The following is a 12,116-nucleotide window of genomic DNA, read 5'->3' as shown; positions in this document are numbered from 1 at the left end:
CATTGCCAATAGGCTAATCATTGCCTATAGCAGGGGTCTCAAATGAGCCGGGGGCCACTTTTGCCAATGTCATCTGATTGGAGGGCCATGTCAGTGTTAAAGAATAATAATACAAAAAAAGAACGGCTATTTTCTAAAATGCAATGTTTTTCTCAAATACTGTATTTTCAAACACAAAACTACAAACTGAAAGTGCAAGTCTTTTTATCTATTTTTAGACACCTGTGCTAGCAACCTTAGCTTATAAATAAAATAATGATAAAATAAATATTAATACAAATTATAAAAACAAACAAAAAAAAATAAAAACAGGTAAGCCTATGTGTGTGTTTCACACCAAATACAAATATTTTCCTCTCAGGTTTTTTTAAACCTGGCAAACTAGGCGTCAGGGTTAAGAAAGCAACACCATTGGATTTTTATATCAAAATTTCAAAAGGCCAGGGCTTGAAAGTGAGATAAAGAGATAAAGTCCTACTGTAAATGAAAAAATCTTTGAGTATAAACAAAAGTTTATGAAGGGGGTACATTTACCCATCTAATTTGCCACTGGATGGCAAGCACCTCAAATTATGCACCTTTCAGTAAATACTGGAAGTTGAACATATTTGAGCAGGTTTACTTTCTTTTTTGTCATATTAACCACATAACAAATTAACAGGAAAACAGTAGGCCATGTATACCAACAATAGTAAACTATTACTAACCTATATCCACAAGGCCTACAATAAAGTGCCTCCTGGTCAAATCAGTTCCTATCGCGGGTGACTTTGTAGTTCTTCAGAGCCCTATTTCTACTACCCCTGCTGTCTGTACCACGTCCATTACGGACACTATCATCCCGATTACCACTGCAACCTCCAAGCTATGTTGGGCAGAGGGTCGAAATAAGCATGGTATGCTTAGTGGACACTGTCGTATACACGCAAAGACGCACCTCCATTCACAGACGCACCGTGATCACTGTCAATAAACGATCGATCGTAATCTCCAAAAGGCAGATAATATCTCCATCAGAATCAGAATAGGTGAATAACATAGCCTACCCAAGACTTAATTACACCTCAACGTTTTTCAACATTTGGTGTAGGCCTATTTCTGCTTCAATTTGTGCAAAACTATGGCCTGCATCGCTTCCGCATCATTACGAACAAATGCATGTCTTCGTGTTTCTCGCGTGTAATAGTATTTCCTGAAAACTTTGTGCAGCGATTTTGGGTTTGAATCAAGCTCTGGATGTCTATAGCAAATAGTGGAGAGTACAAATCAGATTTGTCACCGTACTTGGATCTGTCGTCTATTTAAATCAGTATCGTTGTTTATCGCAATTAAAAATACCCTCAAGGGTCGAATAACATTATTATTTTGACATAGGTCGCGGGCCGGATTTGGCCCACGGGCCGGAGTTTGAGACTCCTGGCCTATAGGCTATCTCTCTTTACCAGTTGCCACCTTTGTCTGTAATCTGGAAGCTTGGCAAATTTAACAACATTCTATCTGGCCAATTCAGTCCCTCCTGGCCTCTTTCTACATCCAGGGGCGGGGCCACAGGGGGCCCGGACCCCATCTGAAATCTCATTGGCCCCTGACTGGCCCCTGTACCGTCAATCATCAATAAGTGTCAAACTTGTTGAGAACGACGATCAGAGATGCAATTCCATTCCCAAACAACTGGTGGCAGTAATGCACCTATGAAGCCTGAAAGCTAAAGCACACAGTGAACTGTAAAGGAAAGAATACATTTGGCTAATGTGTCTCTGCTAATGTTAGCAGGGATGCAAACAGCGCGCCTTTTGGCGGATGCTGCCTTTTTCACGGCTGTCTGGGGAACTTGTGTCAATCGTGCAGATCCGATGAGTTTTTCTTTGGGGGGGTTGAAGTGACTGATTATAATTTCATCAAAGTTAATTCTGTATTAAAATGACTACATAAACACATAGCCTACCGTTACAGTCCATGAAACATAGGAAGTGTAAGACAACACTAAATCAAAAAGCTGCGCACATAAAAATCCCATTTGCTGCGCACCATTATCCTACTGCTACAAGGCTGCACTTCACTGCACTCACTGCAAGGATTTAACGTTACATCTATCAGTCCGGGATCCAGTAATTTTGTGTCGCGCCTGGTCTTTTTTGCAAGAAAGGTAAGGTTAACCATATTTGATGTCTTCTAATCACATAATTTCTACCATTTGCATTGTGTAATGTTTAGGTTGTCCTAATGTGTCATTACAGTCTTTACAATAACTATACTATGCCAGGTTAGTGCTAGTTATACAACAATTGGGTTCTATGGAACTATTTATTTGTTTCTGATTGGCCGAGAGACGTTCCATGAGTTGGAATATCCCTGGACATTTCAACTCAGACTTTGCACAGCTAATAATAAATCACTCCGCGATACAATGCGAAGATTTGACACAATGTTCTCATCCCAGCTCTCCACTATTTCAAGCAATGGGTTACTCCTTAGCAAACCATAACGAAACAGTGCTTCACCATGTGATCAGGTCAGGATCACGACTAATTGCAATCACCTGGGGGTCACGGGTACGTAACTTCCTTCCCGACAAACACAAAAGAAGCTCTCCCAAATTGTTTGGTACGCAAGTTGCTCGTCGCTGGTCGGTACAAACTGTGCACTTCATGCTGGGTTTTGGTTGCGAACAACTCCCTCGCTGTGGTCTGGACTGTCGTCTCTTTCCTACTCCTGTTTCCCTGTGACTACCAATGCGAATGCTGAACGTGGAGCTGACCCTGGGCTAGCTCGCATTGTGGAAAAGGCCAAATATTAATACCTATCCTTGTCTGTTTTAAGTGGGTATACTGAGATGGTGATGCTTTTTAAGTGGGTATACCAGAGACTTTCTAATGAGGAGACACAGCAAAAAATCCTCCATAGAAATGCATGGGGCTATTTGTAACGCCAATATGGCCGTTATCTACACATATCCCACCCCTTCCTCGGCAAAACGTCGACATGTGAATACATTGAGCCAATCATGTGGTGTGATGTGAAGACATCGTGCCAATCATGTGTTGTGAACTTGCCGCTGGAGCAAGATTGGTGTCGTGAAGCCTTGCGCACGCACATTTCTGCCGAATAGGATGCCCGATGAGTGCCCAAAAGGCGTTGCAATATGGCCGTTGAGTGGAGGAACTTGCCTAAAAGGACTTTGGGTATAGACTACGTGCCTCTGCCTTACTGAACAAGGGATTTTCTGTGTATTTTCTTTTGTATTTTTTTTTTTCCTCGACCGGCCCAAAAGTGAAGCGGCCCACCGGGAATTCTCCCGATTACCCACCCCGGGCCTGGTCACAACCAAGTTGAGACAAGTCCCTGATATTATCAATGCATGCTCAGATTGTTTAATATTGCACTGTGTGGCACTGTTGATCAGCCAGGATCAGGATTCCTTCTATAGTGTTTTTTAACTAACTGGGAACCGTGTAAGTGATAAATGTTGTTTATTGACCCTACGGGGCATAAATAGGTCTACTGAAATTTTCATTGTGTTGCCTTAGGTGATACATGGGGCAACTTTGTGAGCAATTTTGCAGGAGAACCGGTTCCACGTGTTCTGATTTGATGATTAAAGTTATCAAGAAACTGATGATGAAAGTTCTTAAGAAACTTGAGCTTGGTGTGGGAGTGTGGGGAGTGGACTCATCTTGCACCAGATCGTCTTCCTGAATCTCAATATTCTGATTACAACATGGCAAATTACTAAGTCAGCACCAGTCAGAGGCTATTCATTGTTTTTTTATAATGTCATCACATCATCAAAAGTAGGCTATTGGGTTTACTAACCTACTTGGGCCAAGTTGAATCAGAATCAGAATCAGCTTTATTGGCCAGGTTTGCGTAAACAAACAAGTAATTTGACTCCGGTTAATCTTTGCTCTCAAAGTACAACACTCATTTAAGAAGGTTATGACATGTTGGCAAGTTTCTCGTCAATAAGTAAAATAATGACAGTTATTGTCATGCTGACACAAAAGGCAAGATATAATCAACATTGACGACGCTGCGCGCCATACTTTCGAACACTCCCGTAATTAAACTCCATGTGACTTGTCGGACCTACGTGTCGTAGTAATGCGGAAGGACTTTTGCCATATGCAGAAGATGTGATCCGGTTTATTCGTATCATTCGTTTACTTTGAGCTGTGACAGTCGTGTGATTTGATGGGTACGAGCGAGGACGAGGGCATGACAACTAAAAAAGATAATGAATCGCAAAACAACGAACGCAAAAAGGCAGTAGGTCAAACAAAGTGGGCCGTTCGTTGTTTTCAAAACTGGTGCTTCGAGCACCTCGGGCATGTTATTGACTTTAATGCGGTCTCAAAAACAGAATTGAATGAAATACTGTGCAAGTTTTATATCACGGTGAGAAATGGGAGAGGGGAATCGTATGGATTCAGTGGGTTTATGGGTTTGCGAGCAGGGCTCAATAGACACCTGAGCGAGCCTCCACAGTGTTGGTGTTTAGCGAAGGACCGTGAATTTATGTCCAGCAACGGTGTTTTCATGGGACTAGCAAAGAAACTTCGAAGTGAAACTGACCTGTCAGTGCACCAGAAAACAGATGGAGATTTTATCGAAGTCAAGCGCTGGAAAGTTCTGGATCCAAGCACACCGGAGGGGTCAACGATAATCATCAAGCAGGTGCTGCTTGTTCCATGCGCCCTAACTTACAAGTTAAGAGGGCTCTTAATGTTCTCACAGAGAACGCAGCTATGTCTCATTTTATTATGCTTGTTAGTTAGATATACGGAAGTAAAGCATTGACGTAGGCTATCAGACGGAAATTGAGCGTCCTTTTTATTATTTTTTTACTGTCTATGGTCCTAAATAGAGCGGGGTGCCCATAATTGCAAAACATTAGGCCTATAGCCTACTGTCGAATTTCATTACATTTGTAAGTATAAAGGTATTATATGCCATCATACTGATTAGGCCTACTATCATACATCACATCACGTAGCTTATCAATCTTGTATGCTCACATCCCACTGAATCCTGCAGGCACATCCTGAATGCTTTGTAATGAGGCCTACTCCACGCAAATCATATCATGTCATGATATCGTATACCTATCATCAGGTAGTCTTTCGGACCACAGGCGAATTTGGGTTGACATCAATGTGGCATGGTGGTGTACCTTCATAAACTTGGCGTACTATGAAAATAAGATAAAAATGCTATCATGGGTGTTATCAGTGTGTAAACATTGGGGCCCCTAATTTCAAATGCATGGGCAAAGCTTTCATAATAACTATGCAAAATCTATTTGCAAACGAAATACCATGAGAAAGATTTGAAGCAAAAAAAGTGGTGGGTCAGCTAAAGCGGTCACATGCCACATGATGCCGTGAGTTCATGCACAAGAACTTTGCCCAGAGACAGACTTTGCACTTTGCCCATTATTCAAATGAGGGCCCCAGGTCTTCAGGAATATGCACACAGGGTACAGAATATTAACCCAGGATACAGAATATGCATTGATTCTACTTTTTAGTGCTTCATGGATTGGAATCTGTAGGGACAACATTCTCAAAGCAGATCAGAGTTGTTGTCAGTAATTTTGAGTGTCTCGCCTATGTGTTGGTTTGCATCAGGACTTGGACGGCAGTCCTACACCTTGTCTCGCTAGCCTTAAGGTGGACGGCAGTCCTACACCTTGTCTCGCTGGCTTTCAGGTGGACCTGTCGGACTCCGACAGCAGTGGAGGAAACTACTTAGTTGCTCAAGTCGGTTTAGAACATGTGACTGAATCCTGGGGAACGCCAGACACTCCAGCTCCATTTAAAACCGAAGATGATGAAGGTGAACATGAACGGATACATGAAAACAATTATCTACCCGGGGACATTAAACAATCTATCCAAATAATAAACTATCTATATATCTATCTATCATGATCTATCTCTCTAGCATGTTATATCTATCTATCTATCTATCTATCAATCATGATCTATCTCTCTATCATGGTCTATCTATCTATCTATCAATCATGATCTATCTCTATCATGGTCTATCTATCTATCTATCTATCAATCATGATCTATCTCTCTATCATGGTCTATCTATCTATCTATCTATCTATCAATCATGATCTATCTCTCTATCATGGTCTATCTATCTATCTATCTATCAATCATGATCTATTCCTCTATCATGGTCTATCTATCTATCTATCATGTTTTGTCTGTCCGTCTAGTCTATTTATCTGTTATGAAGAGATTTCTGTAGTTGATAGTTTGGGGCTCATGTTCATGCGTGCTCTTCTCTCATGTCGCTGATGTAGGAGGCTCAGACGCCCCGCCAGAGGAGAGCATCAGTCCAGTTGTGTCCGGCTGGCCCTCCATTGACGAATACGGTCCTTACTTAACGGTACCTTCACACTTGCCTTTAAGTCAGTATGAGACGAGTTTAGTACACCCTTGGTGCAAAATGACTACCCAGGATTGACAAGATGGGGAATGTCTTACATTGCATGCAAACAAGCAGAAAAGTCTTTTCATTATGGAAGTGGCAAGAGCAGCTGTGGTCTACTGGTTAGCACTTCGGACCTGTAACCGGAGGGTTGCCGGTTCGAACCCCGACCTGCTCCCCGAGCGCCGCTGTTGATGCAGGCAGCTCACTGCCGGGATTAGTGTGTGCTTCACCTCACTGTGTGCTGTGTATGTTTCACTAATTCACGGATTGGGATAAATGCAGAGACCAAATTTCCCTCACGGGATCAAAAGAGTATATACTTATACTTAAGTAACCAGTCAGACGTGGCTGTGATCACAGGCTTAGCCGATAATATTTGCTTTTCAAATCAAAGTCAGTGTGCTGACCGCGCCAGTGTGCTGACTGCACCCGCGCCAGTGTGCTGACCGCGCCAGTGTGCTGACCGCGGCAGTGTGCTGACCGCGCCGGTGTGCTGACCGCACCAGTGTGCTGACCGCGCCAGTGTGCCGACTGCGCCAGTGTGCTGACAGTGTGCTGACCGCGCCAGTGTGCTGACCGCGCCAGTGTGCGCGACAGTTTGCTGACCGCGCCAGTGTGCTGACAGTTTGCTGACCGCGCCAGTGTGCTGACAGTGTGCTGACCGCGCCAGTGTGCGCGCCAGTGTGCTGACCGCGCCAGTGTGTGTTTCAGGACTCTCAGATCATGGGCCGCGTTCGGCAGGAGCGCTTCACTCAGGAGGAGCTGGGCATCCTGGTGCGCGAGGTCCACGCTCGCTACCACATCATCTACGGCAGAGGCGTGTCGCCGGCGGAGACGCGCCGGGCGTGGGAGGAGGTCACGTTGGCGGTCAACAGCACGGGCCTCGGCCACACGAGGACGGCCGCAGGCTGCCATAAACGCTTCAACGACCTCAAGCGACGTAGCAAGATGAAGCAGGCCAATGGAGTCGGCTCGAAGGCATCGCAAAGGCCAGAGAGTGGACCTGCGGGAGAGGACGCTCAGTCCGCCAGCGTAACAGGTGGCCTTCACGTTTACATTGTTGTGTGTGTGTGTGTGTGTGTGTGTGTGTGTGTGTGTGTGTGTGTGTGTAGCCTCTGAGACTGTGGAGACTGCACCAGTCGATAATGAATGGGTGTGTAGAAGGATCGTTCCATCGTCGTCATCATGTGCTCATCATCTGGCAGACAGAATGTAGAGATGTTTAACCGCTTGTTGAACAAGGAAATAAGACACTGACATTTGACTGAAAAAAGTGAACAACGTGATTGTTGATTACGGAGTTGGGCTTTACAAGGAAGTTGCAGTAGCATAAACTGAGTAATTATCTGTTCAGTGACTCCCATGTTTTGTGTTTGTCCTTGCACCAGCTACACCTGTAATCTCATCGTTTGAGGGACGCGGAGCTGGACCTGGGGGTGAAGAAGGGGATCATGGGAAGGGCGCTGTAGAGGCTCCCAGTTGGTCTCAGGAGTCCTTGAACGTGTGGGCCAGGAGCCTGGACACGCATCAGCAGGGGGAGATCGTCCACCGCTCGCGTTTCACCAAGGAGCAGACGGCCGTCCTGCTGTGTGAGATCAACGCCCGCCGCCACCAGATTTTCGGAGACGGGCAGCACGCTTCGCGGTCATCGGCTCGCCGACAGGCGTGGGAAGAGGTGACGGCGACGGTCAACGGTGCTCGCTGTGGCCCCACTAAGACGGCAGCCGCCTGCATCAAACGCTTCAACGACTTCAGGCGACGCCACAAGAACAATAATGCCACCGGCAAACACATAATTTCTGTTTTGCAGGGGGGCACAGGAATGGCTGCAGCGTTCCCTCACACACGCCCCACACACGCGGAATTCCTCCCGTCAGTGAAAACAGAGCCACAGGAAGGCCCAGAGAACACACTCACAGGTGAGAGAGCTCAGTCAGGGGGCAGCCGTGGCCTACTGGTTAGCGCTTCGGACCTGTAACCGGAGTGTTGTGGTTCGAACCCCGACCAGTAGGCCACGGCTGAAGTGCCCTTGGGCAAGGCACCTAACCCCTCACTGCTCCCCGAGCGCCGCTATTGTTGCAGGCAGCTCACTGCGCCAGGATTAGTGTGTGCTTCACCTCACTGTGTGTACACTGTGTGCTGTGTGTGTTTCACTAATTCACGGATTGGGATAAATGCAGAGACCTAATTTTCCTCACGGGATCAAAAAATACTTACTTATATACTTATACTTATACACAAACTACACACTCACAGGTGAGAGCTCAAACTACACACTTGCAGGTGAGAGAGCTCAAACTACACACTCACAGGGGAGAGAGCTCAAACCACACACTCACAGGTGAGAGAGCTCAGTCACACTGTCAAACTCACAGGTGAGAGAGCTCAGTCATGCTGTCAAACTACACTTTGTTTGCTTGTCTCTGAGGCCCTCTAGTCAGTAGTGAGCCTTACATAATGAATGGGCTTGGAGAATGATCTATTCTTGAATAAAGAACAAAGGCTGACAGCAATGTTAGCCTAAACCTTTACATCTTTAACATACATTTGCATAGGCCTGTATAAAACTGACTCAGACGCTGAAACAACCTCATGTAACAAATCTCTCCTCCGTGTGTTTTTTTTGGTTCACACTAGCCGCAGCCACGACCGAAACAGGAACTGCACCATCACTTGCAACCATGCCAGCACTAGCTCCACTCACAACAGCTCAGGCACCAATGTTCACCCCCACCCCCCCACCAGAACCTGACCCACACCCCACAGTAAAACCAGAACCCACCCCCACACCAGAACCAGAACCCATCCCCACACCAGAACCCACCCCTACAGCAGAACCCATCCCCACCCCCCCACCAGAACCTGACCCACACCCCACAGTAAAACCAGAACCCATCCCCACACCAGAACCAGAACCAGAACCCATCCCCACACCAGAACCCACCCCTACAGCAGAACCCATCCCCACACCCACACCAGAACCAGACCCAGACCCCACAGCAACGCCCATGGCAGCACCCACTGAACCATCACCCACCCGAGTATCTGCACCCACAGTCACTGCCACTCCCTCACCAGCACCTCCACCTTCACTGAATCCCAGAGCAGCTGCAGCACCCAGCACACCAACACTCACACCCTCACCACCTCCAACACCTGCACCACCCACCCCAACACCACCCCCCAATGAGAGGCCTGCACCACCCACCCCAACACTCACACCCGCACCACCTCCAACACCTGCACCACCCACCCCAACACCACCCCCCAACGAGAGGCCTGCAGCTGGAGCAGAGGATGGGCCCAGCGGGGCCGATGGAGCTTCCGTCGGTCCCCCAGAGGGAGGCAGCACGGGTGGTGAGTGTGTATGTGCGGGGCGGAGGCGGTGGGAGTCGGAGCTGCTGGAGGTGCAGCGTGGAGGCCTGGCGGTGCTGCAGGGGGAGCTGGGAGCTCTGCGCCGCGGCCTGGACACGCGCCTCCGCAGGATGGAGAGCCGCACGCACCCCCTCCTGCTCTCCGTCAGCCGCAGCCTGGAGAGGATCGCCAGCGCCATGGAGCGCAACGCCCACGCCACCGTCCCTCCAGACACACACACGCCGCCCAGGACGCCAAGGGGCAGGGCTGTGGTGGAGCGGCCGGCTGCTAGCCAATCCCGTGGTTCCTACCAACTACAAGGTCGCAAGCGCAAAAGAGGTAGACGCACCTAACAATACGACTCTGCAACACTGACGAATGGAGACAAAACATGACACTGCAGATATACGACTCACCAACACTGAGACCAATGGAGACACAAAACATGACGCTGCAGATATACGACTCACCACTGAGACTAATGGAGACACAAAACATGACACTGCAGATATACGACTCAACACTGAGACCAATGGAGACACAAAACATGACACTGCAGATATACGACTCACCAACACTGAGACCAATGGAGACACAAAACATGACGCTGCATATATACGACTCACCAACACAGAGACCAATGGAGACAAAACATGACACTACAGACAACCATGGCTTTCATTGCAAAATTATCATGTTGCAAAATAAAAGCATTATTATGATGAGCAAATCTGGTAACACTTTACTTGACAGGTGAGTTCATAACACATTCATAGCAGCTGTCATAAACTGCACATAAAGCATTCATAACTGTTTCATGAGACACGACTCTACATTCATACCAAACCTTTCATGAATGTGGAAGACAGAACGACGACAACTTGTCAAAATAAAAGTGCAACAATCACAAAGCAGCATTGCCGTTTTTGTTCCAAACCTCTTACCTGATCACGTCACATCTGAGTCAATGGGCTGCTACTCCAGTGCCAAAAAGACAGAACATGGTCAAGCAAATTTTTGTTTCATAATTTTTGTTTTTGTTTTATGATGTAACCTTTGCAGATGATTTCTCATCTTTTGCTACTGGGAATGTCCAACTGTTCCAGGTTACACAAATATGGGTCAGCTGAATGTAGGCTAGTTTACCTCCCAGTGTTAAACTCAGTGATTACAAATACTTCACAACTTGTATAGTAAAGTGACATTCGATGTAGACTTCATAAGATATTCATGAAATATTTACAAAGGCTGGAGAGAAAAATGGCAATGCTGCTTTTATTTTGACTTTTATTTTGACAAGTTGTTGTTGTTCTGTCTTCCACATTCATGAAAGGTTTGGTATGAATGTGGAGTCATGTCTCATGAAAAAGTCATGAATGCTTTATGTGCAGTTTATGACAGCTGCTATGAATGTGTTATGAACTCACCCGTCAAGTAAAGTGTTACCGCAAATCTTTTTAAAATCATTATCATGTCGCCAAATAACAGCTTTATTATGAGGAATGAGTACTTCTGTAAGTAATTCCAAAGTTATACAGTGTGGGTTTAGCATTTGATTGAGTTCATTGTTGCAATGGAGCCTTCAGGAACATTGATCTGATTTGGGCTTTATGTTGCCAAAGAGACCAATATAGAAAGAAAGTGATTTTTTAGGTCCTTATTTGTACTTTCATAATGTTTATAATTGTAATAATTGTTAATAACCAGCTATATATTATTGTTTATATATATATATATATATATATATATATATATATATATATATAATTGTTAATAAAGTATCATTAATAAATGTTTCTGTTATGGTGCAAAACCACTGCCTTATAATACCTCATCTCAGACAATCTGGAATAAAAATACATTTTTGATATGCTGTCCATGTGAAGGGAGTCATTCTCAACGCAGTTCACTAAAGTGTGAAAGGTTAACACATGACAACCACCTTTTATTTTCACTTAACTGTCACACAAACATTTCCATCTTACATTCACACACATTCACACCTTATGTTTACACACACACACACACACACACACACACATTGTTGGCATGTTGCAATCATCCAATTCCAGCTGATACTTAAGAAGCTTATTGATTATGTGCATGTGTTCATATGTATATGCTAAAATGATGTATTGGTCTGTCTGCCTGATCCCAAACAGCTGTTTCAAAGTTATTGAGAAGGCAAGGCATTGATATTAGATATTGCACACAGTATCAGATTTTGCAAAATTCCACAGTGAGGTCCATAGACATTACACACACTGCCTTACAACAGACATTGCCCAACGCAAATATTGAGATTCAGGAAGATG

The 12,116-nt window shown here is 45.5% G+C and overlaps 2 protein-coding genes across 4 annotated transcripts in view; one reads left to right on the top strand and one right to left on the bottom strand.

Moving 5' to 3' along the window:
* The window catches only part of LOC121709352 (syncollin-like), a 30,042-nt gene extending 25,336 nt beyond the window's left edge, over positions 1-4,706 (bottom strand). Inside the window, exon 1 of one of the 3 annotated variants that reach the window (XM_042092679.1) lies at positions 4,573-4,706. The gene's annotated coding sequence lies outside the window, so the exon portion shown is untranslated. The remainder of the gene's footprint in view (positions 1-4,572) is intronic. The other 2 variants (XM_042092677.1, XM_042092678.1) reach the window with 2 other exon arrangements.
* Positions 4,073-10,531, top strand: LOC121708994 (actin cytoskeleton-regulatory complex protein pan1-like). The gene is made up of 7 exons (XM_042091992.1): positions 4,073-4,674; positions 5,628-5,835; positions 6,317-6,402; positions 7,159-7,486; positions 7,836-8,366; positions 9,085-10,178; positions 10,231-10,531. Exons 1-6 carry the CDS (start codon positions 4,192-4,194, stop codon positions 10,152-10,154), a joined length of 2,706 nt encoding a protein of 901 aa, XP_041947926.1. The 5' UTR covers positions 4,073-4,191; the 3' UTR covers positions 10,155-10,178; positions 10,231-10,531.
* Positions 10,532-12,116: the final 1,585 nt, after the last annotated feature.

This window comes from Alosa sapidissima, chromosome 5 (assembly GCF_018492685.1).
Source record: "Alosa sapidissima isolate fAloSap1 chromosome 5, fAloSap1.pri, whole genome shotgun sequence".
Classification (NCBI taxonomy): domain Eukaryota; kingdom Metazoa; phylum Chordata; class Actinopteri; order Clupeiformes; family Clupeidae; genus Alosa; species Alosa sapidissima.
This window is presented reverse-complemented; position numbering and strand designations above follow the sequence as displayed.